At 40.3% G+C, this 24,087-nt stretch overlaps 2 protein-coding genes across 2 annotated transcripts; both read right to left on the bottom strand.

Moving 5' to 3' along the window:
- Positions 1-23,551, bottom strand: fes (FES proto-oncogene, tyrosine kinase). Its single transcript, XM_058630040.1, has 18 exons — positions 23,226-23,551; positions 22,958-23,131; positions 20,501-20,597; positions 18,768-18,951; positions 17,477-17,614; positions 17,257-17,376; positions 16,946-17,068; positions 10,258-10,453; positions 9,284-9,364; positions 5,926-6,135; positions 5,564-5,686; positions 5,342-5,395; positions 4,598-4,716; positions 4,271-4,365; positions 4,034-4,157; positions 2,417-2,574; positions 2,142-2,264; positions 1-813 (listed from the first exon to the last, which is right to left on the bottom strand). Exons 1-18 carry the CDS (start codon positions 23,532-23,534, stop codon positions 671-673), a joined length of 2,571 nt encoding a protein of 856 aa, XP_058486023.1. The 5' UTR covers positions 23,535-23,551; the 3' UTR covers positions 1-670.
- Positions 13,248-15,476, bottom strand: LOC131459900 (tripartite motif-containing protein 16-like). The gene has a single exon (XM_058630041.1). The coding sequence runs from the start codon at positions 15,422-15,424 to the stop codon at positions 13,724-13,726; it is 1,701 nt and encodes a 566-aa protein (XP_058486024.1). The 5' UTR covers positions 15,425-15,476; the 3' UTR covers positions 13,248-13,723.
- Positions 23,552-24,087: the final 536 nt, after the last annotated feature.

Genomic DNA, 24,087 nt, shown 5'->3' on the forward strand with positions numbered 1-24,087 from the left:
CTTCCCCCCCCCCCTCAATCATAAGTAGTTAGTTTTTTTCCACAAGTGCAGTGTTTCCTCATTGCAGAGATGTATGATATCATGAGATCAGTTTCTGTTTTATTTGCTTTGTGCGCTGATGGGAGTGGTGCAGTGGAGGCTCTTTGTTTCACAGCGTGCGGCTCTTTGAGTTACACAGCACTGAACATTTCATTATGTCCTCATAATGACAATAAAAACTTCTTGAATCTTGAATCTTGAATAAAGAAAAAAAAAATGCTACGTAGAGAAAGTTGATCAGACTCTATCTGTTGAGGCAAGAAATATAAAATAAATGTGCAAGTAAATCAAATGTCAGTAGCAGTAGTTCAGTCTCCAGATGGGGTTAACCTGTCATAATGTCGTTCTTGGCAGCGTCCCTGAGAAAGTTGTGGGTGTTTCCTTCTCAATGTCTGTGACTGTAATAACACACAGAATGTCATGTATATGTTTGCACAAATTAAAACCGTCGATGCACTGACGGCATACGTGCCGAGACAAGGTGCTTTGTTCTTACAACGAAGGGAATGAAAAACATAGAGGGCAAGGGGTTAAGGAAAGAAGAATGCAGCCGCTCGCTGCTCCACGTCAAGTATTTCAACACGTCGTCTGGACGTGGGAGAAGAAAACAGAAAACAATCCAACTACGCCGCTATGAAATTTTGTTGTAAATAGCGTTGAGCTCGGCTCGGAGTTTCTTGAACGTGGGCCTGTTTCTGGCGTCGTACTGCCAGCAGCTGCTCATGATCCTGGAGATTTCCACAGGGCACGTGAGAGGAGCAGGCATGCGGTAGCCTACGTAACACACACACACACACACACACACACACACGCGCGCAGTCACAGGGTCAGCGAGAGGGAAAAACACAAGACAACACAACACACTGACGACAACAATACTAATAAAATGTCATTATATCATTATTGTTATTATATTACACATTTTCAAATGACCTCTTTCTTTTTCCATTGTGCTCTTAAAACTGAGCAAAAATATAATTAAGTACAAGAAAAAGTGAAAACTTTTAAAAAAGTAAATAAAAACAACCTTACTAAATAAATATAAATCATTTAATAATACATTTGATATAACTTATCTTACTTCTTTTACTCCCTTTCACTCACATGTATTTGTGTCTTTAATAATGTTTTACTCACTTTTATTTATAATCTATTGTGATTAACTGTCTTTTAATAACTTCTATTGATAACCTATGACATTATATTTTCTGTTTTTTTGCTCACTTACATTTATAATATATCCCATTTCATTTTCTGTCTCTCGTTTTATTTATATTCTATTTACTTTTACTCTCTTTTATTTATATTCTACTGTTTTTATTGTCTTTTACGCAGTTATAATTTATAATTCATTGCTGCTTGTCCAGATTTTTTATAGTTTTTTTTACTCACTTTTATTTATAATCAATTGTCATTCACTGTCTTTTAATAACTTATATTGATAACTTAAAACATTACATGTCTTTATTCACTTTATTTTATTATCTTGTCTTTTACAGATTTTAGAATTATTTTGTCATTTTTTAAGTTACTCATATTTAAAATGTTGATCACTTACATTTATAATATATTGTATTTCATTCTCTGTTACTCGTTAACATTTATTACTCACTTATATTTATAATGTATAATTCTTTTTCACGTACCTTTATTTGTATTCTTTATCGTTTATTACATTACATTACATTACATGTCATTTAGCAGACGCTTTTATCCAAAGCGACTTACAATAAGTTTATCTATTTTTACTCACTCATATTTATGTTCTACTGTCTTTTATTGTCTTATACCATCTTATATTTATAATTATTGTCTTTTGTTATTCTATTTTATTCTATTTTTATGTTTGCATTTGTATGTAAGGTGACCTTGAGTGTCAGAAAGGCACCAACAAATAAAATATATTATTATTATTATCATTATTATTATTTATAATTTAATGACTTTTTTTGAATTTTACTTACACATATTTGTATTCTTAATCTTTGTTTTACTTTTTTTATTCTTTTAAAGTTATTCATATTTATCATCGATTGCATTTTATTGCATTTTTCGTTTTGTTACTCACTTACATTTTACATATGTATATTATGTGACTTTACCTTTCTCCACCTCGTCTCGAGTCTGCTGGTTGCTCATACTCGTGTAGGGCGTCATTCCCATTGAGAAAGTCTCCCAGAGAAAGATGCCAAAGCTCCAGACGTCACTCTCTGTGGTATAGCGACCTGAAAGCACCAGCAGGGGGCAGCATTGGAGAAGGCACAGACTGGAGTGTGGCGTCAGTTTTGTTATGGTTTGCAGTGATTTGACAAATGTGCATGTGTGCGTGTGTGAGGCTGTGACTGCAGGGCCGAGGGAGTTGTTGAGGTGACGTTACCATAGTTCAGAGCTTCAGGCGCCGTCCACTTGACGGGGATCTGTCTCAGGCCACCCTCTGTGGAGTAGACGCCGTTGTCCTGTTGACGGGACATACCAAAATCACTGATCTTCACCACGTTGTTCTCTGCAACCAGACAGTTTCTGGCCGCAAGGTCCCTTTCAAAAACAGAAGAGAAGAGAAGAGGAGGACAATGTGAGAGGGAATTCTACACAGGCTGATGAAAAATGGTGAAAGAGGCACCAAACATCATAATCTGTGTTAGAAACAGGGATAAACAGGAGTGAGAGAACAGGCGTTCCTGTCATGTCTGTGAGGCACTTTGGTATGCAGTGTTACAGGCTGAGCAGCTACCAGCAGCCTGCTCTGATCCGTCCCCTCTGGGCAAATCACAGCACTGCTGTAATGAGCAGGATGTCACAACCTCAAGTCTCCCCGTCCACAGCAGCACCAGCACATTACTCTGAAGCCTCGGGGCGAGGGGCGGGGGTTCCCCCCCCCCCCCGCTGCTTCCTCTCAGCAACTGATGTCCCAAAACACTCCAGAAGTCACAGTCATTTGTTGCATTTCCCATTGTTCTTATCAGCAGATATTCATCGCTCTTGTTTTCGTATCTCTTAATACATGCACTCTCCCAGTGGGATACACACAGTACACAGCCTCGTGTGTGTGATCATTACAGCTTTAAATCTTTGTCGCAGCTTTGTCGCCACAAACAGTGTCGCCTGTGAAAGACGTTCAGAAAAAAGAGAAACACGCCTGTACTCGCTCGCGTCCGTTTTACATGTACATTGAAGCATTTAGCGGACACTTTTATCCACAGCGACTTACAAAGGAGGAGTAAGCGACATAGAAGTAGTCTTGGAAAGAACTCCACTAGATAGGAACAGTGGACAGTTAGAGGGTGAGAGTGCCAAGGTGGATCCAAGTGCACAAGGAGATAAGGGTAAATGCTAGAACAGAAGATGCTCTTGGAAGAGCTGAGTCTTCAAGAGCTTCTTGAAGATAGACAGGGACGTTCCCTGTTCTGGTAGCGCTCGGTAGGCCATTCGACCAGCGTTGAACGACACATGAAAAGAGTCTGGATTGTCTTGTGCGGGGTGTTGGCACCACCAGGCGACAATCCTTTGATGAACGGAGTAGTCGGAGGGTAACATAAGCCTATAGGAGAGCAGAAGACAACCCCAGAGCACGAGACAGTTGCAGCAACGTTATGTCAGAAAAGGTGCCAACAACAGGTGTTGGTTTGCAAACTAAAGACCGTTTTTGGGGAAAACTAATGCCATGAGGCGTGGCTTCTCTAACTGTTTTTCCAGGATCTCCAACCCTACCTTTAATTAATAAATTAAAGTAAACAGTCCCTGGAGTTTACAGCGAGATAATGGTGGAGAAAGCTACGTTATAAGAGATGCTCCATCCACGTTCAATACATAGACTTTATGCACTTTTGTTCTCTATGTATCGCTCGATGCTCATACTCGTATGTCTTATAAATATATTGACTATCACATAGTCGCTGTATCGTGATATTATTGGTATCGCGATATCTCGTATCGTATCATATTGTGAGGTAACCGTGTGATTTCCCACCCCTGACACACAAACACATTGACCAACCTGTGGATGCACTTCTTACTCTCCAGATACTCCATGCCAGCTGCTACGTTTCCTGCCATTTTGACCATCATCTTAGGCTTCAGCCGGTGACCCTCGTGCCGCAAGAGGGAGAGAAAATCACCACCTGATGGAATGTGCACACACACACACAAACACGCGGTGATGATGGAGGGAACAAAATCATAAAAAGTCAAATCAGTTGAGACGTGACGTGGGACTAAAACTGAGCATATTTACCTTGAACGAGCTCCATGATGATGTAGATGGGCTGTTTCTGTGTACACACCCCTACCAGCTTCACAATGTTTGGATGGTCGTACTGTTTCAGGATCCTGTGTGTGTGTGTGTGTGTGTGTGTGTGTGTCACAGGCGTTAGAATGGCAGAGAAAATAAGAAATGCGTTAAAACCACTTTAAGTGTAGTGTGTATTTGTATGAACTGATGTACTGTAAAGAGTTTTTTTTGGGATTAAGACCTGGTTTTAGGGTTAGGATTAGCTTTTTTGAACATTTTATTTTCAATTTTTATTTAATTAAATGTGTGTGTGTGTGTGTATATACTAACCTGGCCTCCATCAGGAACTTACTCTTGTGCTCTGGAGCCAGGTTTTCCTTACAGGACTTCACGGCTACAGGAGTGTTATCAGAGCGAATTCGACCGCTGTACACTTCCCCAAAGTTTCCCTGTGTGCAGAAATTAACGTAAGTGATAGATAGATAGATAGATAGATAGATAGATAGATAGATAGATAGATAGATAGATAGATAGATAGATAGATAGATAGATAGATAGATAGATAGATAGATAGATAGATAGATAGATAGATAGATAGACTCATCAGTAGCATAAAAATATAAATAAAGAATAAATTGTACATGTGGCTCTAAAGGAAGGAATTTTTGGTGGCCCCAGGCAAAATGTACCTGGAGGGCCTGAAGTCGAACAAATTCCTCATTTATCTTATCTTTATCTTGCACTTCGTGGTTCACACACAGACACTCTGAAACTACAGATGCTATAATGACAGAATTTCCAGGTACCAAAGTCTCATTTTAGCCTCTCGTGGGGCCCAGCTCGTCTGAGCCCAGCGCCCCAGGCATTTGCTGACTTTGCCGACTCTGTAGCGCCACCCCTGGTTAGGTGGATGAAACACACCCCTGGTTTGTGTGATTACAGCTGAATTCTATTTATTCTATTTTGTGCACAGAAATACCAAAACCATCTTTTAAATGACTCAGTGTAAGGGCAAATAAAACTATTTCCACACATTTAAAGAATGATATGTTTGATTTTGTGAAGTTTACCCACCCGTCCAATCAGCTGTCCCAGGATAATATCATCGTGGTCTAGGACCCACTTGTCCTAATGAGGTTTGAAATGGACAATAAAAGACACATGTTAGAGCTGGTTTTAACAGTCCAAACAAAGAGACAAGTACTTAAAGAGAACGTCATTAAAGAGCAAGTTTATCTTTGAATGTCTTCTCATCTAGATTAAGACCACACGTCCTTTAAGTGTATGAGCTCATACCTTGAGGACAGGCCTCTTCAGAACGATGTCAGCCCTCCTGGTGATGGGTGTTTGTGAGGACAGCAGATGATGGATGAGCAGAGGGACACTGTGGAAACCTTCTCCGTCCAGACGGTACAGATTCTACTGACACAACAATATTCACAGACGTGAGCAAATATGCAAACACCTTCAAAATGTTGATATACTGTACAAATGTTAATTTATGGTTTATAATATATACATAACATATATTATAACTTATGCTGCCTTACTATGTATACCTTAATTTACAGGTGAATACATTTCCACGGTAACGTCCACCGTGAACTTTTAATGGAAAAACGTAGTCTTTGTAGAAACCATGAAGCCAGTCGACTTACATCTGTGTTCTGAATCAGGAAATGCTTGCAGGATCCTCCCCACTGCACAGAGAGGACATAGCCCTGTTTCTCTTGACTCTTCCTCAACAGGAAGTCTCCCTCACTCTTCAGCAGCTGCTGGACCTCCAGTCTGGGAATGGCTCCGTGGTACCAGTCCTGCTGCTCCAGAGGAAGATCCAGCGCCTGGACCAGGCTGAGAGCCGGAGGCTCCTGGAGGCACAAGCAGAGAGGAGTGAGCATCCTTGAAGCTCACATGAATAATTAAAGATAACACGTCGGTGAGGATGGTTTTAGGAGGATTCTGCAGATGGATGGAGATACTGCAAAGAAGTTCCTACTTTTTTTATACATTATTCTTCATTTAACGCTTTATTTAATCAGGAATGAAACTTCTGGCAAAATTTGCAAACTTGTGTCCTGGCCAATTCATAATATATATTATTATCTCAAGGCACTTTAAGGTAACCTTACAATTTTTATAAAGACATCCAATAGTTCACACAATGAGCAGGCACTTGGCAACAGTGGAGAGAAGAAATGTGTGACAGAGCCAAGACTCAAAGTGTGCAGCCAACAAATCTGGAAGAACAATTAGTAGAAAGGAAGAAGATTATTTTCAGTAATGGTTGTGATATCATGAGATGATTTTAAGCTTATATCGCTATACACTTTGCATTACCGTAATTACATGACGGTTTGTGCTATCGGATTAAATTCCAACAGTTTTCTTAAAGTGGAGAAGTTGCACGTCAAAAGCCAACGTGGGGTTATTACGGTAATTTCACTCTTGCTTTAACTTTAAGACTCGAGTCTTTGTCGCCGGAAAGGGGAAAAGGTTGGAAAAACTGCCTGTACATAGTTTCCATTTTTGGGCCTGTTTTTGGACTCTGAGACAAAAAGTCAAAAATGTTTGTATTTTTAAATAAAACTTTTTGTTTTTCTTAATTTTAAATTGTTAATACACTACTTTAACATGCAGTACATTGTAAATAACTGCCAGATATTGGAAGTTATTCTGGAAAAATGGACAAAAGCACTACACACTTTTGATAATAAAGTCTTTTAAAGCAAATTTTTATCATACTTTATTGTATGATTATGTTTTATATTACTCATTTGTTATTGTGTGTAATGTAGTTTAGCTGCTAGTTGTTACGTACGTAGTTCTGTGTTTTACTGTAGTTTTAACGTGTTTGATCAAGTTTAATGTTATTATACTGTTCATGTAAAAGCCCAACTAGGGACAAGAGTTGAAACTAGCAATAGCTATAAACTCCTACTATTATTTGCATTGGAGCTATGTTAACTGTATTGTCCCTATTTAAATAAAATTAGCTATTAGCAACAAGTACCGATGATTTAACATTGTAATCCAACACATTGCAGGCTTAAAAACCATTACACGCTCAAATGTTTCTGACAGATTAAAGACTAAAAGAATAGCTGAGAGTGTTGTCTCGGGTCAAAGAAGATCATCTGTTACATCAGTTATAAAAACAACGACATGTGAAACTGGCAGCCTGGGAAGTAAACTTTAGCTTTTTTAGGTCAGGTGAAAAATTTCAAAAGTAGTAACACGGCCGACAAAGACGACCTCTATAAATTCCACTGGGCCCTCGGGAGAAGGAGCCCCCAAAGAAAGAGTGAACGTATGAGTGAGTGGAGCAGCTCAGACGCGAGGAACACTTTCATAAAAACATGAATTATTTGTTGTGTGGAAATAGGCTTTGGGAGCTAAGACAAGTGCTGCAGTTTAAGAGCTGGGAGGTGTTTGGACGAGGAGGACGTCCAAGGTGTCCTTCCACTGGAGCAAGTGACCTTCCTGTTCAGAGAGCAACTGAACCCCAAAACCAGGCGCAAACAAGTGTATACATAAGTGTATCCAGTCAATGCTTTTGTTGGGCCAGGTGCAAATCTTGGTGGACATATTTCAAAAATGAACTAAGGATCTTACCAGGAACACATGAAACCAGAACATGAGACGACAGAGCAACAAATAAACCAACAAACCGAAAGGAACCAAAACAACACGAGGGAGGCAGGGACAACCAAACACAACATGTGAAACACAATCAGAGAAGACAGGACAGGAAGCAAAACTAGACAAGGTCCAGGAAACAAGCAACTGAAAACCAGACTGAGAACTGAAAACCTATAGTAGTGTAAAGAAAACAAAAAGACCAGACAGAACAAAAAACTTTCTATTACTATTTTTTAGTAATAGATTCATTTTGTATCATTTTGTATCATTTTTATTGTGAACTTTATATTGTTCCACACTTTTATTTTGAAATTCTGTCATTGCGATATCATGATGGAGTTTCATGATACCATTTCAAGCTCATATGAGTAGTTTTTCTCTTGACCGGCCCCCTACTGGCCAGACCAGATACAGCCATTTGAAGACATAATTCTCCAACAGTTAAAAATATCCTCTCCATAAAAAAGTTTACATTTTACATTTATTTTACAGACTGAATACACCATGAAGCATGTGATAAATATAATAAATATACAATTTTTGCAATTAATGACTCAACTATCAGACAATAGTTGAGTCAATAATTTCATTTTCCGATATTAATCATCCCTGAGTCGCGTTATGGGCTGTTTATTTCTTCTTTGCGAGCAAAGTTACTGCTTCACTGTGGGAACATTGTGTTTTTCAGATTATAGATTTCTTAATGAGCCTAATTTATTTCAGAACACTCGTAAATTATCATCATACGCGGTGTCAAAGTGGTATCACGCCATCTCTCGATAGAGGATTGTGATCAGGTGACCACAATGATGTAATAATTATAGTAATATGACGAGATTATATATAATTATTGTATACTACTATATAATTATAGTAGTAAACATAGACACACAGCAGAGACAGTTGAGCTGCTCGCTAACGTAATCGGCCAATCACACGACGTCTTTTCTTTTCTTTTTTAATTCCATTCACATTTCTGTGCAGTGATTAATTTATTTCACTTGCCCACATGCTGCAGTCACAGCGCATCATCCTGTGACCTGGTTTTACACAAGCTTAATGTTTTATTGTGAATAAATAAAATGACAAAGAAAATAAAAGAACAAAGTTCAAAGACGACCTGCTGGAGGTGATGTGACTGACTTTGACGGATCTGTTACATTTTAGTTAGTTATCTCATTAATTTAGCTGATTCTTTCATTTTCTTTGCATGTCTGTTATTCTAAGTATTACATTTCTCTTCTTTTATTATTATTGTGTCATTTTCATGTCTGTTGTGAGGCACGTTGAGTTACTGTTGTATCAAAGGTGCTCCGTATTTAACCCTTACAACACAACAGTATACACAGAGGCTATAAGAAAAGATCATGAACATACCTCACATTTGGACTTAAACAGGCCACTCAGGTTGGTTATTATCCCGTCCATTATTTTGGAAGAAGAAGTCTGGAAGTGTTCCTGAGAGTAAAATAAAACCAAATGTTGTAAATGAGTTTCCTTTATTTCTTTTGTTGACTGTTACTTTCTTATTCAGCAGGTTCAGCTCCACACGTACGTTTAGTAGCAATGTTGAACACACAGTGAGATGATTTTCTCCTTTTTGTTTCTCTATCAGAAATTGAAGAACTGCACAGTGTGAGCATATATCCTCTGGTATGTCATGCGCCTCCACACGAATAAAGTCGTACATTTTACGAGAATAAAGTCGCAATATTCTAACCTGTTGTTTTAGAAGAGGAGAGTTGCGGACTCTTCCAAAACAACAGGTGAGAATTTTACTACTTTATTCTCATAAATTATGACTTTATTCTTGTAAATTTATGACTTTAATTTTGTAAAATTAAGACTTTATTCTAATAAATTATGACTTTATTCTAATAAATCATGACTTTATCCTTGTAAATTTACAACTTTAATCTTGGAATTTTACGACTTTAATCTTGGAAATTTACAACTTTATTCTTGTAAATTTATGACTTTAATCTTGTAAAATTAAGGCTTTATTCTAATAAATTATGACTTTATTCTCATAATTTTACAACTTTAATCTCGTAAATTAAGACTTTAATCCCGAAGAATTATTATTTTTCTTAATGTGGCCCTAATACGTACAGAAGTACTAACTCATTGAACTTTTTTTTTTTACAGCCATAAAATCAAAATAAATCTAGGCGCCTCGAATATCATGATGGTCATAAGAGGGTTTGTTGGATATTGGATATCTTTAAAAATAAAAAATAGTTGCAACTGAATGTGTAGCAGACAGATTATGAATGTATTGGTGAACGTTGAAATTGCAATAAAATGTTTTTTAAAATAAATGGGCAAAAAAAGGACAGGAGGGCACATACGTTGCTTGAGTTGGATGAAAGGGAAACCCTGTCTGGGTCCAGGATCATAGCAGACGGAGGTTCTTCAGAGCCCAGCTGCTCCAGTTTCTGCTTCAGAATGAGTCGTTGAGCCTCCATCTTGGCTCTCACGCCCTGAGACAGAGCGACCTGCTGCCGACACTCCTCCAGCGCGTGTCTCTTGCTGAACTGGTAAACCCTACATGACAGAGAGCAGCTGGACGTCAGGGGAGAGAGTTTTTCTTATTTCCCTCGCTCTCGACATCAGACTGAGTGACTTACACAAGGGGATGAATGAAGGAGTCAATAAAACAACAGAAGTGACACAATTGAACACAGGCGCACAGAGACGTCGATAGTAAAACTGCCTGTCTGTGCAAATACGTTTGCAGATTCCTTTTTTTTTTTTATTGACTAATGTGATCAATGCACAAGCTTCTCTAACGACAGCAGAGTCAGCTGCTCCTGCACGGTGAGCGCGCGGGAGGCTGGTAAACCTCTGTGAGTCATTCTGAAGTCCTAAACAACTACTTATAGACAAACAAGAGCACTCAGGCAGCGCAGACATCTGCCAAGACTTAAAGGAATACATCACTGATTTAGCATTTAGCTTTGTATTACTAGAATAGGGGCAGTATTTTTGAAAAATTGTGCTTCCCAAACTCAGTTTCCCCTGAGTCGAGAAATATCTTATTGTTACGTGCCCACCAGTGACACTTGGCGATGCTACTTTCACACTTTTTAGACCCACTCGTAGGGGGCGGGACCTCATTCCCAGAGTGTCCGCCATCTTTGCTAACAGATACGCTAGCAGGAGTGTCACTGGTGGGCACGTAACAAAAAAAAGAATGACGATATTTCTCAACTCAGGGGAAACTGAGGTTGAGAAGCAAATTTTTTCAAAAATATGAACCCTATATTCTAGTCAAACAAAGCTAAATGCTAATCGGTGAAGTATTCCTTTAACCACGTGGGTGTTTTACAGACCAGTTTTACACTGTGGTTAAAACTGGGTCCAAACATCGATTTGGGGATATATCGTCGGCCCGAAGAAGAAATTGAAATGATGCACAATAAATATCAACAGTGCGAGCGCGACGTCCACATTAATGTCAGTTTAAGGCAGAAAACGTGGGTTTTTGTTTGTGACAGAAGACGTTTGAATGCACTTTTGTCTGACGAAGATACGATGTTTTGGTCTAAGATATAATATTAACACTCGCTCGCTGCTCAAATGAATGAGGGGGAAACTTGGGTGGAAGTGAGTTTTACAGCGGGATAATGGTGGAGGAAAACTACGTTAAGAGACGCTCCATCCACATTCAATACATACACGTTACGCACTTTGTTCTCTATGTCGAGAATAAACAGAGAAATCGTTGTATCGTGATATTATTGGCATCGTGGACCGCGTTTTACGTTGCCTGTGGTTCCCACCCCTAGTTTTGGTCCATTGGAAAGTCTCCAACGAGACTCTGGGTTCAACCCAATCTCCCATGCTTGACCATCCCAACCCCATCCATTTGGTTTTCGTCATTGTTAAAATAAGCCTTTTATATCGTCCTTGCTTTACCGAGGCCGCCGCCACCTTCAGCCCAAATGGACGCGTGTTTAACGCTTTAAAGAGGTTTTCTGCACAGAGCGAACCAAAGAAGAAGAAAGAGGGAATGACAGAGAGAGTTTTACAGATTAGACCAAATGAGCTGTTGAGTTGACATACGCTGACCCTTTGTTAACCTGATGGCCCCTGGTTTACAAAGTTCAGGATTCTATTCCTGTTTCGCCGTCGTTTATAATCTTTCTGGAACGTGTAATTCCCTGATACTCTTGGAAAGACGGAGGCGATGCGTGGACGAGGCCTTCCTTAGTTGCAATCTGCAGTCTCGCCATTAGAGGTCACTAGTTGTCACACAGTTACTTTCAGTTGATGGTCCTTCTGTGTGGTTATATTTCATGTCACGGTCGTTTTGTCGTCATCATTTTTCATCCTGTGTACGTTGTCTTGTCTAACTTCCTGTTTTACTTTGTAGTTTTCTCCCCCGTGTGTGTGTGTGTGTGTGTGTGTGTCTCTTTACATTATCTGACCTGATTAAACACACACACCTGCTCTGCATTACTTTCACCTGTTTCTCGTGTGTGTGTGTGTGTGTGTGTGTCATCTGTGTCTCGTTATCTCCCCTCCCCTCAGCGTATCCTCTGTGTTTCCCTCGTCCTTGGCCAGTTCATCCCGTTCCTTGTTAGTCTGTGGACATTGTGTGTCTCCGTGTGTGTCCCTGGTTTCCCTCCACGTATTACATGTTGTTGTCTTTTTGGATTATGTTACCGGGTTCTGCTCGAGTGATTTAATATTCTGTCCAGAGTTAAGTTTCCTCTGCCAAGCAGCTCTGAGTGTTTGTCCACTCTCGTTAAAGTCTTAACACACGTAGCAAGGTCCCTCTGTGGTAATTTGATTAAACATGAGTAATAATTATAAATCGCAGTCATTGCTTCAGACACACAAAAAAAAAACTCAGATACTCTCTGATTTCAGCCAAAGTGAGTCGTCATTTGTCTTAATCTGGAATCTCAAGGCTGCGTCCACATGGAAAGGAAACGATACTAGTCGAAAAAGTTTCTCCAGCCACACGGAATGAGTCAAATCTCTGTAGTACATATGCCCGGGCTGTGGATGGCGCTGTAACACTACACCAAAATGAAACACAATCAATGTTATCATGAAGCAAACACACCAAACAAGGCAATCAGAGATGGCAGACTTCACCCCATTCACGTAAGCAGACAGACAGACAGACGGTCAAACAGACAGACAGAGCCACCAAAAACAATACCTCACTAAGTAACCACTACTAAAAACCTAGAAAGAGAGAGAGGGAAATACAGAAGGAAGAGAATATTATAAATATTTTTTTTTTATGTTGTTTTTTTAATCACGACACAATTTTTTAACACAATTTTCTTTACCTTCTCTACCTATTTTCATCTGTTTTCTAACTTGCTGCGATTTTTAGCTGCAAATTTCCTCCCACATGGGACGAATAAAGCACTGTCTTATCTTATCTCGATATCCGGGGACAGAAACAAACTTTATGGTTTTTATGATGTTTTTTATTTAGGGAAAAAAAAAATCTGGTCGATTAAAACAAACTCCACAGGTCTAAGGATTAAAACTAATGAGAACATGATGATTTAATACAATAATCAACAAGGCAATCCGATCAAATCCACACTCCTGGGCGACGTGTGTGTCTATCACAAACTCTACCAAGCCTCTGTCGGCCCCCGTTGCTCATATTGCAAGCAAGTGCGGAAGCACACAGAGCCACCAACAACAATACTTCACTCCCAAACACAAGGAAAAACATACAAAAGTACCCGCCCACCATGTTTGACTGACAGGTGATCACAGCAATGAGAGCAGAGAACAGGAGTTTAACTCACTGCTCCTGAAAGAACTCAAGTTCTTTTGAGTTTATTTGAGTTTACAGAACTCAGCTGTGTCTGCAGGTGGATTATAAAACCAGACTCCAGCATAGAGAGGCTGAGTGAACGTGGTCTGGACTCTGTGGATCAGAGTCATGGTGTCAGAGACTCTGTAGAAGGACAGAAGACCTGCTCTGTGGTCCAGGTAAACTCCGACTCTGGAGGACAAACCATCTGAGACATTAATGTTGATGCTTTTGTGTCGAAAGCTACAACTCTTTTGCCCACAATCTAAAGCCCAAGATTTATCATTATATCCAAATCTACATTCACCGGAAACTGATCTGCTGATGTCCTTGTACGTCACCGCTACACAAAATCCTGCGGTTCCTGTCCACTCCACCTCCCAGTAACAACGTCCTGTCAGACTCTCTTTACTCATGACCTGATAATACCCAGTGAATCTGTCTGTGTGATGAGAATAAGACTGACCTTTCTTCATTACTGTCACTTTTCTGTTTCCCTCAGATAATAAAAGACGTGTGTGAGCTGTGTTTGGATCCAGTGTGATTTCCTGTGAATATCTAAAGAATTCAGCTCTGGTCTTTGGTTCTGGTTCTGGTTCTGTAAGTAAAACATCTACTTCAGTCACAGCCAGTGAGATGTTTGTCCACGTCTCGTTCAGGACGTCCTGCAGTTGAACTCTGAGCTTTGCCACAGCCGCTGTCACATCCTCAAAGTGTCTCAGAGGACGGACCTCAATGGTGGACGAGTGTGTCGACGGACTGAGTGCCGGCAGTGAGCGGTAGCTGAGGAGAAACTGGGTGTGATCGTGTGTGAGTGAGAGCTGCTTCCGTTCAGCTTCTCTCTTCTTCAGCTCAGCGAGCTCCTGCTGAAGCTTCTCCTCAGCGTATCTGACTCGTCTCACCTCGGTTTCCAGCTTGGATCTGATCTGCTGCTTCACGTCAGAGCTTCTCGTCTGCAGGAGAAGCATCATCTCAGTGAAGATCTCGTCTGTGTCCTCCTCGGCTTTATCAGCAGAGAGAGTGAGAGCCTCCACCTCCTGTTGAAGCACCCTCACGTCTCTGTCTATGTCCTGGACTCTCTGCTGGACCTCTTCTTGACTCAGATCCAGCTCTCTCTGCTTCTGCTTCCTCTCTGCTGCAGCTGAGACCATGTCGTGGTCTTTATGTTCGTCCACAGAGCAGAGATAACAGATGCACTGCTGATCAGTGCGGCAGAACATCTTCATCACCTCATCATGATGAGGGCAGATGTTGTCCTGGAGGTTCTTGGACGGCTCTACCAGCTTGTGTTTCTTTAATGCAGCTGATTGATGATGAGGCTGGAGATGTTCCTCACAGTAAGAGGCCAAACAATCCAAACAGGACTTGAGAGCTTTCAGTTTCCTGCCAGTGCAGACATCACAGGCCACATCTTCAGCTCCAGCATAACAGTGATCAGCGGGAGCAGCGTGGAGTCCAGTCTTCTTCAGCTCCTCCACTAAATCTGCTAACATGGTGCTTTTCAGCAGTTCAGGCCTCGGTGTGAAGATCTTTCTACACTGAGGGCAGCTGTAGATCCTCTTCTCCTCCTCTTTGTCCCAGTGGTCTTTAATACAGTTCATACAGAAGCTGTGTCCACAGGTAAGAGTCACCGGATCATTCAGAAGATCCAAACAGATGGAACAAGAGAAGGTTTCTCTCTGCAGCCGAACTCCTGTCTGCGCCATTTCACCTCTCTGTGCCATTTCCTCTCTGTCACGACGACTGAGTCTGACGTGTCTGAGTTTAGAACCAGTTTGAGCTTGTTTCTGCAGTTGTCGGGGCAGGGCGTGAGTGAGAGCTGTCAAACCACTCCCACTCTGATATGGAGTGAACTCTGTAACTCGTGACACTTTCCTTTCTTTCACAGATAAAGAGACAGACTCTTTAGTCTGTTTGTTCTCCTGAGAGACAATCACGACACCACAGTGTCTGAAATATCTCTGGTTCTACACATTACATGGTGTCACTACTTCCTGTTACCGCTAATGACGACTAACAATAACATAAAAACTACTGTCAGCTATTTTGATTGTATGTATATATATCTATCTATATATATATATATATATATATATATATGTATATGTATATGTATATGTATATATATCTATATATGTATATATATATATACATATATATGTATATATATACTGTATATATATATATAGATATATATATGTACAAATATATATATAAACAATCTCCAAACACAAGAATGTGATGAAGACGACAACGACTGTGAAGAAAAGGACAGTGAATGCCAGGTCTCCCAAAAACGGACAAGACAATTTAACAAAAATAAGATGCGAGTGAATGCTGAAGGTTTTTACAGCTGTAACGAACAGGCCAGAAACCGACACCTTGACCATGATCTCTGTTTGCACTTGCATAAAACAGAGAGGAAAAAAGGGAAGATTTGGAGGTTTTGAACGGCCTCACCAAATGCTAAAGACACACAAACGTACGTGTGAGTGACGGAGATCACGTTTGAGACATAAAACAGACAAAACTGGGAAAGCCAATGGCAAAAATTGAATGCAGGAGCTGGTGTTTGACCAGAATAACTTCCAATATCTGGCAGTTATATACAAATTTAGCGTGTTAAAATAGTGTTTTAACAATTTAAAATGAAGAAAAACTAAAAGTTTTTACAGATTTTGCATGTTAAATTTGAAATTTGAACAGTATAAAACACATTTAAAGGGACTTTTGTTTTGTCTCGATGTCCAAAAGACGCTGATTCGCCGGCTTCCTGCAACAGCGCGAGTGAAATAACCGTAATAACCACGTCGACTTTGACGTGCAACTTCTCAGCTTTCAGAAACCGCTGGAATTTTCCCGATAATTACGGTGATGCTTGTGCAAACATGTCGTCTGCGATACGCTCGGTGGCAAAAGCTGTGTTTGTCGACAAATATCTGCTGTCATCACACCAGGTTTATCCAAGACGAGTTCAACGACTTTTGCACTGTATACTGCATATCATACATTATTATTATAGTGTATTATAACTAATGAGGCACTCACTGCCCCTCGACACCACACTGGTTAATAGCTGCTGCTGCTGCAGCCGAGCCGAGAGCACACTGAACTCTCCCGACAGGAAGGAGAGCCCGCAGAGACAGACTCTGCTCGTTTGTCTTTATAGCTACCAACGGCTGCGTGACCTTCTCTGCGACCTCTGGACGCAGCATCAGAGGGTGATTGATCTGCGGTTTGCCCACCTCTGGCCCTTTTTGACACCTTCCTGCTCCGCCTCCAGCTCCAGCTCCAGCTGGTCCACCGAGGCCTGCTGGGAGCCCAGAGTCCGGGCCAGGTCCAGCAGCTCCTCCTCCACCGCCGTCAGCCTGGGAGGGAAAAAGGAGCGGTTTAAAAAAAAGTCATAATGAGGAAGTAATTGATGCAAAACAGTTTGGAGGGAAATAAGAGACAGATGAGAACAGTGCAGATAAAGAAGGAGGAAGTTGTTGAGACATTGAAAAAAAAAGGAAATCAAGTTGAGCCATCTGATTCAGACTGCGTCGTTAGTTCTCACTTGTGCTGGATTTTCTCCAGCGTGAGGTCGTTCAGTTCGATCTCTCTGGGATTCAGTTGCTCAGTGTCCTCCAGGAGGCTGCAATCAAAGTCTGCACAAGCAGGAATCTCCCCCACAGAGCTACAAACACACACACACACACACACACACACACAGACGTATGTTGGTCATGGTAGTGTTGCCGTGCAGCGGGGGGGAAAGCTTGTGGCCGAGGCTGCACCTGTTCTGCTGAGTGAAGCTGTCGTATTCCGTGTGAGGATCGATGGCGGTGAGAGCAGACGAGATCTCCCTGTGGATCTGCACCACTTCGTGATGGAGGAGTGTGGATATGTCGAAATACTCCTGAAGGATCTCTTTCCTGGTCAGGAAGGACACACACACACACACACACACACACACACACACACACACACACACACACACACACACACACACACACACACACACACACACACACACACAAACAGATGTCAGCCTGATTTCAAGGATGTCTTAACAGTCATTCAGAATAAATTAACATTTTTCTTCTCTTTTCCGGAGCAGAGGATGAATGTGTGTTTATTGTCAATATGATTAACACATTACAGTGGTGTGTTAGTGGTGGTGTGTCATGGCGTTATTGTCGTCTTCTGTACTCATTTCTCACTTCTTTCTTATCTCAAATATTTAAAAAGCTTTGTATAGGACACAATAGCACAGTCAGTTTGTGCCCAAAAATCTTGGCCCTCAGCTTAACTGGTTCCTCAGAAATTAGGTTCTACCTCAAGGGCCTCAAACTCAAAATGTACTTCTAGTCTGGTCTGGTCACAAAGTTGCAATTAAATAATACAAATATTTTGGTATTGATATTGTTTGTTTTAGATATAAAAAAAAAACACATTCATGACGCAAAATGTATCTGTAAATAACAAAAACAGACAGAAATTAAATAGAATCAAAACTCTAAATTAAAATAACATGTAGACAATTGTAATTAAAACACTAGACAAGCTTTATATATCCCTTTATATATATATATATATATATATATATATACACATATATACACAAACACACATGTATATATATATATATATATATATACATACATATACATATGTATATATGTATATGTGGTACTGTAAATGTGATGTAATGTAAGTTCCATTCATTTGGAAATCAATGAATTTAATTTTTCCTAAAAAAAAAGGCCTTAACCTTAACCTTAACCAGTTAATAACTAACCCTATAACCCTTAACCTAAAGACAATTCAAAATCTTAGCCCTAAACCTTAAACCAGGTCTTAACCCTGAAAAAGCCCTTTAAAATTGTGGAGCCCAAACAAAATGTCCCCACGATGATATAGATACCAGTACACACACGCAAATTTGTTTTTATATCTTAGTGAGGACACATGATTGACATAATGCATTCCCCAGCCCCTTACCTTAACCCTAACCATCACAACGAAGTGCCTTACCTTAACCCTTAACCTTACCCTAAACCTAACACACACACGCACAGTTCTTACAGTATGAGCAGCATCTCCTGCTGCAGCGTCTGCAGTGCGTCGAGCAGAGCTGGCTGGATCTGACTGTAGTGCTGCTGGTGATAAACCTGAGCAGCTCGCACACACAGGACGTAGTCGTTGTGCAGCTCGTGGAGTCTCAGCGACGCTTTTATGTATCGCTCTCTGGCCTTGTCTCGCTCTCTGTCTGCACACACACACACACACACACACACACACACACACACACACACCAGGAGACAAGGGATGGCTCATTTATGTCATGATAAAAACATACACAGCAGCTTTAGAAATACAGGTACAACAAACGCTGTAAAACAAGTCTTGTTTTAAGTATCTAAAAGGTGATACTTGAGTGAAAGTACAAGTGTGTTACCAGAAAATGACTTTGGTAGAAGTTGAAGTCACTTTTTTTATAATATTGCTTAAGTAAAAGTCTTAAAGTATATGACATTTATTGTACTTAAGTATGAAAAGTCATTTTCTGTTATGAAATGTACTTAAGTTTTAGGAGTAAAAGTATTGAGCCATGGTGTCTCAGCGGTATGACGAGTTGTCTTTCAATTAGAAGGCTGTGGGTTCAATCCCAGGCTCTGCACTTAGCCCCATGTTGCAGCATGTGTGAACGGCAAAACTGCAGCTCATCAAGACTAGAAAAGCTCTATTTAAATACAGACCATAATACCAACTCTTCTTCTTCTGCTGATGATTGTACACTTGTGAGAAAATAAAGAATATTTTTAATTGTGTGTGAGCGGCCACTTTATTAGGTACACCTGTTAGGTAAGTAAGTAAATCTTATTAATACAGCAACTTTCACAGATATGGAATCACAGCGTGGTGTGAAGGTGTTGCAGGTGAGAGATTTTGACCGTGCGACGCTGTAAAAGATTTTAAAATGGATTCTAAAATGCTTGCAGCAGAGTTCTGGAAGTGCCTTCTTATTTAATCCAGACGCAGTGATATGAATGCTTGAATATTCCAAATTCCAATCAGCCAATCACACGACAAAGGTGACAGAGGTGTGAGTATATTTCAGAACCTGCTGATCTGCCGGGATTTTCACACACAATCGTCTCTGGTGTTTACAGAGAATGGTCTGAAAAGCAGAAAATATCCAGCGAGCTGCAGTTTTTTTTTTTTTTAATGCTTTTAACTGCTGCACTTTCACACTTTTCACGATTTATTGCACAGCGTAGTATTTATTAGTTCTATTAGTTCTACTGCTAGTATCTACTTCTTTACGACTTAACTAAAAACTGTAAAATCGAGATGTTTCCGTGAGCTCGAGGAACAGAAACAGCTAAAACCAGCAGCTGCCAGTTTCATTGTAAGACTCACGTTTGCTCTGTGTCTTATTTTGAAAGGCTCTTTTCATCATTTTATATTTTATTTTTATTTTATTACAACTCAAGATTTGTTGTCATTCAATTTCAGTTTAAAGGGAGAAAACAATCATCAAAACTACTGCAACACAGTTTAAATCAGTTTGTATAATGCTGCAACTGAACTGTGACCAAACCCAGACACAGACTTTTATAAAGTATCTTAAAGGGACATTTAAGTAAACGTCTTAAAGTATATACTGTACTGGCAAGTATGAATTTTCTGATATAAAATGTACTTAAGTGAATTTTGTACTCAAGTACAGTAACAAAGTATTTGTACGTTGTTAGATTATAGCACTGCCCTGTCATGAGAAAGGAAATATGAGTGAAAAAAGCAGGAACTCACACCTTTAGCGGTCTCCTGGTACTTCCTCTTAGCCTGAGCTGCGTCTCTCGCTGCCTGTTTGTAGCTGCTCTTCAGCCTCTCCAGCTCTGTGTGTGTCACCTGAACAAACACACACACACACACACACACAGTTTTTATATCTTAGTGAAGACACATCATTGACATAATGCATTACCCAACTAAGTACCTTACACTAACCCTTGCCCTAAACCCAATTCTAACAATAACCTAAAAAAAAAGCCCTTTAAAGATGTGAGGGCCGACAAAGACAGTTTTTTGGGGGGTTTTTGGACCTCACAAAGATATAAATATGTAAAAACATGCAAATTTGTTTTTATATCTTAGTGAGGACACATCATAGACATAAGGTATTCCCTAGCACCTTACCCTAACCCAATTCTAACCCTAAAAGCAAGTCTTAACCCTGAAAAAGCCCTTTAAAGTTGTGGGTCCAAGAAAAAAATGTCCCCACAAAGAGAGGTTTGTACTTCGGTCCTCACAAAGACATAAAGACAAGTACACACACATGCTTGTGAGGATACATCATTGACATAATGTATTCCCTAGACCCATTACCCTAACCCTAACCATCACAACTAAGTACCTTATCCTAATCCTTAAACCAGGTCTTAACCCTGAAAAAGCCCTTTAAAGAAAAATGTCCCCACAAAGATAGGTTTTTACGTTGGACCTCGAAAAGGTATGAAGACAAGTACGCACACACACACACACATCAGAACAACAGTAACTTGTTATTTTGTCATGTACGAGTGGATATTTGAGTCCAATAATAAAAAATAATAATAATTAAATATTAAACTTTAAAGAATGTATTTGGCCACTGTAGAAGTGCTGCATCATTTCCTTTTTTAAGAGGTTTTTTAAATTTCCGCATAGCGACGACGACCTCCAGGTGTGAGAATTATTTTACTTTCCTGGTTTTGAAATGGCATGTCAGTGAATAATATGATAATCTCCACACAGTGACTGGGACCAGCTGTCACTGACGGGGAGGTTTTTGGGTGTGAGACGCAAAGAACAGAAGGTCATCAGCGTATAATGACACTTTGTGCTCCGGGCCACGTCTTTGAAGGTCGGTACATTCAAGATTCAAGATGTTTCTTTGCCATTTTGAGTACAAACAGACAGGCCGGGCACATTGGAATAAAAGAGTGAGTAAATTAAAAGGACACAAAGGACAAAACAGAACACTACAAGAAATATAAACCATAAAATATATAGAAAAAAAATGTAGGTAAGTAAAAAAAACATGTATGCATTATTTAGGTTTTAGTTGATTTGATCTATTTTTTAAATGATATTTTATTCATAACAAATTCAGTCCAAGGAGAAAAAACACATACATTGTTTTTTTTACAACGCAGCCCGTGAACAGGAGGAGGGAAGCGACATAAAATAACCAGGTGATTTTTTAAAAGACAGTTCCCTTTTTTCACTCATGGATGATGTGTTGTTTACAGTGTTAATAGATGTGAGCGAATAAATAAATGACAAGAAATACGTTTGTTTGTTTAGAGATCGAAACAAAGTTCCTTATTTTGTGATTTATTCGCTTTTTCTATCAATTTCACTTTCACAAATTTCATTTCCTCCATTTGACAATCGTTGTGTGCTCACACTATAGATGCTGTGCGTGTGTGTGTGTGTGTGTGTGAACAACAATCAGATCAGGTTTCCAGACAAAGGTCCGATCATGTTGTCTTTTGTCTTTCATGTTCCTCTGCAGCACTGACGCGATCTGTGGTCTGCGTCCACTTCCTGTGTCATGTACAAACATGTGCAAACCTATCTGTGTGGGGACATTTTGTCTGGGCTCCACATCTTTAAAGGGACTTTTCAGGGTTAGGGTTAGATTAAGGGTTAGGGTAAGGGGCTAGTCAATGATGTGTCCTCACTAAGATATAATGTGTGTGTGTACTTGTATTTATATCTTTGTGAGAGCCGACGTACAAACCTATCTTTGTGACATTTTGATCTTGACGCTTTGGTTCTCACAATTTTAAAGGGCTTTTTAGTTTTGATGGTTAAGGCGAGGGTAAGGGCCTGGGAAATACATTATGTCTATTATGTGTCCTCACTATGGCATAAAAACACACACACACAAGTTTGTGTGTGTGTATACTTGCATTTATGTCCTTGTGAGGTCCAAAAACATGAAAAAAAGTCTCCTAAGTGGGGACATTTTGTCTCGGCTTTTTCAGAGTTAAGACTTGGTTTAAGGGTTAGGGTAAGAATTGGGTTTAGGTTAAGGGTGTGTGTGTGTGTGTACCTGGTTATCCTTATGTAGTGGGGACCTAAATCTGTTTACACAGTCGTATTATGAGCCAAAAATCAAGTTAAATCTCCAAGAAATGAATGTAAGTCAATTCAGTGTCCTCTGAAGTATGGAAACCAGTGTGTGTGTGTTTGTGTGTGTGTGTGTGTGTGTGGTCACACACCTTGCTGAGCTCCTGCCTCAGCAGGTTCCACTGCTCCGCGTAGGTCTTACGCAGCTGCTGTTTGTCTCTGATGAGCAGCGTCAGTTTGCTGATGGGTCCGTCCACCAGGTCCTCCGAGCGTCTCCTCATCACCTGACTGAGGACATCGGTCTGAGTGAGCAGCACGTCCCACGACTGAGGGACGGACGAGAGGACAGACGGACAGAGTCAGGTTTTCAGTGAGTGGGAAAAAACAGACACAAAAAGCCCAACACACTCATCTCCTCACCTTGTTGAGCTGGCTGATGTAGTCCAGTCCTGCACCGAGCTGAGGCCGGTCCAGCTTCTCCACCACGCCGGCCATGTTGTGCAGCTGCACCGAAAACTCCCGCTCGCTCCTGGCCCGCTGACCCATCCACTTCTTCATGACCTCCATCAGGTGAAGCTCTGAGTCCAGGAGCCTCATGAGAGCAGCGTGTGCCTGCGGACACCGCAGATCCTCCCCGAAGCCCATCTCTGTGATGTTGAAGCGGTCTCTTCTTCTCTGGCCTTTGTCTCGTGTGCAGTGAATCCTCCGGCACTTGTGTCTCACTCTCATGAGTGAGACAGGACAGCTTTCACTTCCCTGTGAGCAGAGAAACAGACACTTCCTCATGTCTGTTTGAATGTGGTCGTGCTTGACACGACCAAAAGAGTTTTTGCTTTCAATTCAGGAAGTTGAGATGAATTAAAGCGACTAAAAAAGCAAGGAATGGAAATGTAGGTTTTAAAAAAACTGTATTGATTTATTTAAAGCTGCAGTTCGTTGGTTCCTGCTCATTTAGTTTTCTTCTTCTTCTTCTTCTGCCTCAGTTTGTTCTGTTTTTTTTTTATTACATTATTTGTTTGCTGCATCTGACCTACCAAAACCTGACTGAGGGAGTGTTTGGGTGTATACAGCAGCAGAGCACGGGCAAACAGCGACAAGAAGCAGGCAAATTTACGTATTAAAACTTTTTTGTTTTGAATAATCATGTCTCGAGGACATCCTTTCAAATTTGGTAAAAATGTTCACTTGGATTCAAAGATGAACTATTTGGAGTTATATGGTTCAGGGTCTTTATGACCTTGGATTTCATATTTTAAGCCTGTTGTAGGTGATATTTTCAATT

This window comes from Solea solea, chromosome 5, assembly GCF_958295425.1.
Source record: "Solea solea chromosome 5, fSolSol10.1, whole genome shotgun sequence".
In the NCBI taxonomy this organism is placed as follows: domain Eukaryota; kingdom Metazoa; phylum Chordata; class Actinopteri; order Pleuronectiformes; family Soleidae; genus Solea; species Solea solea.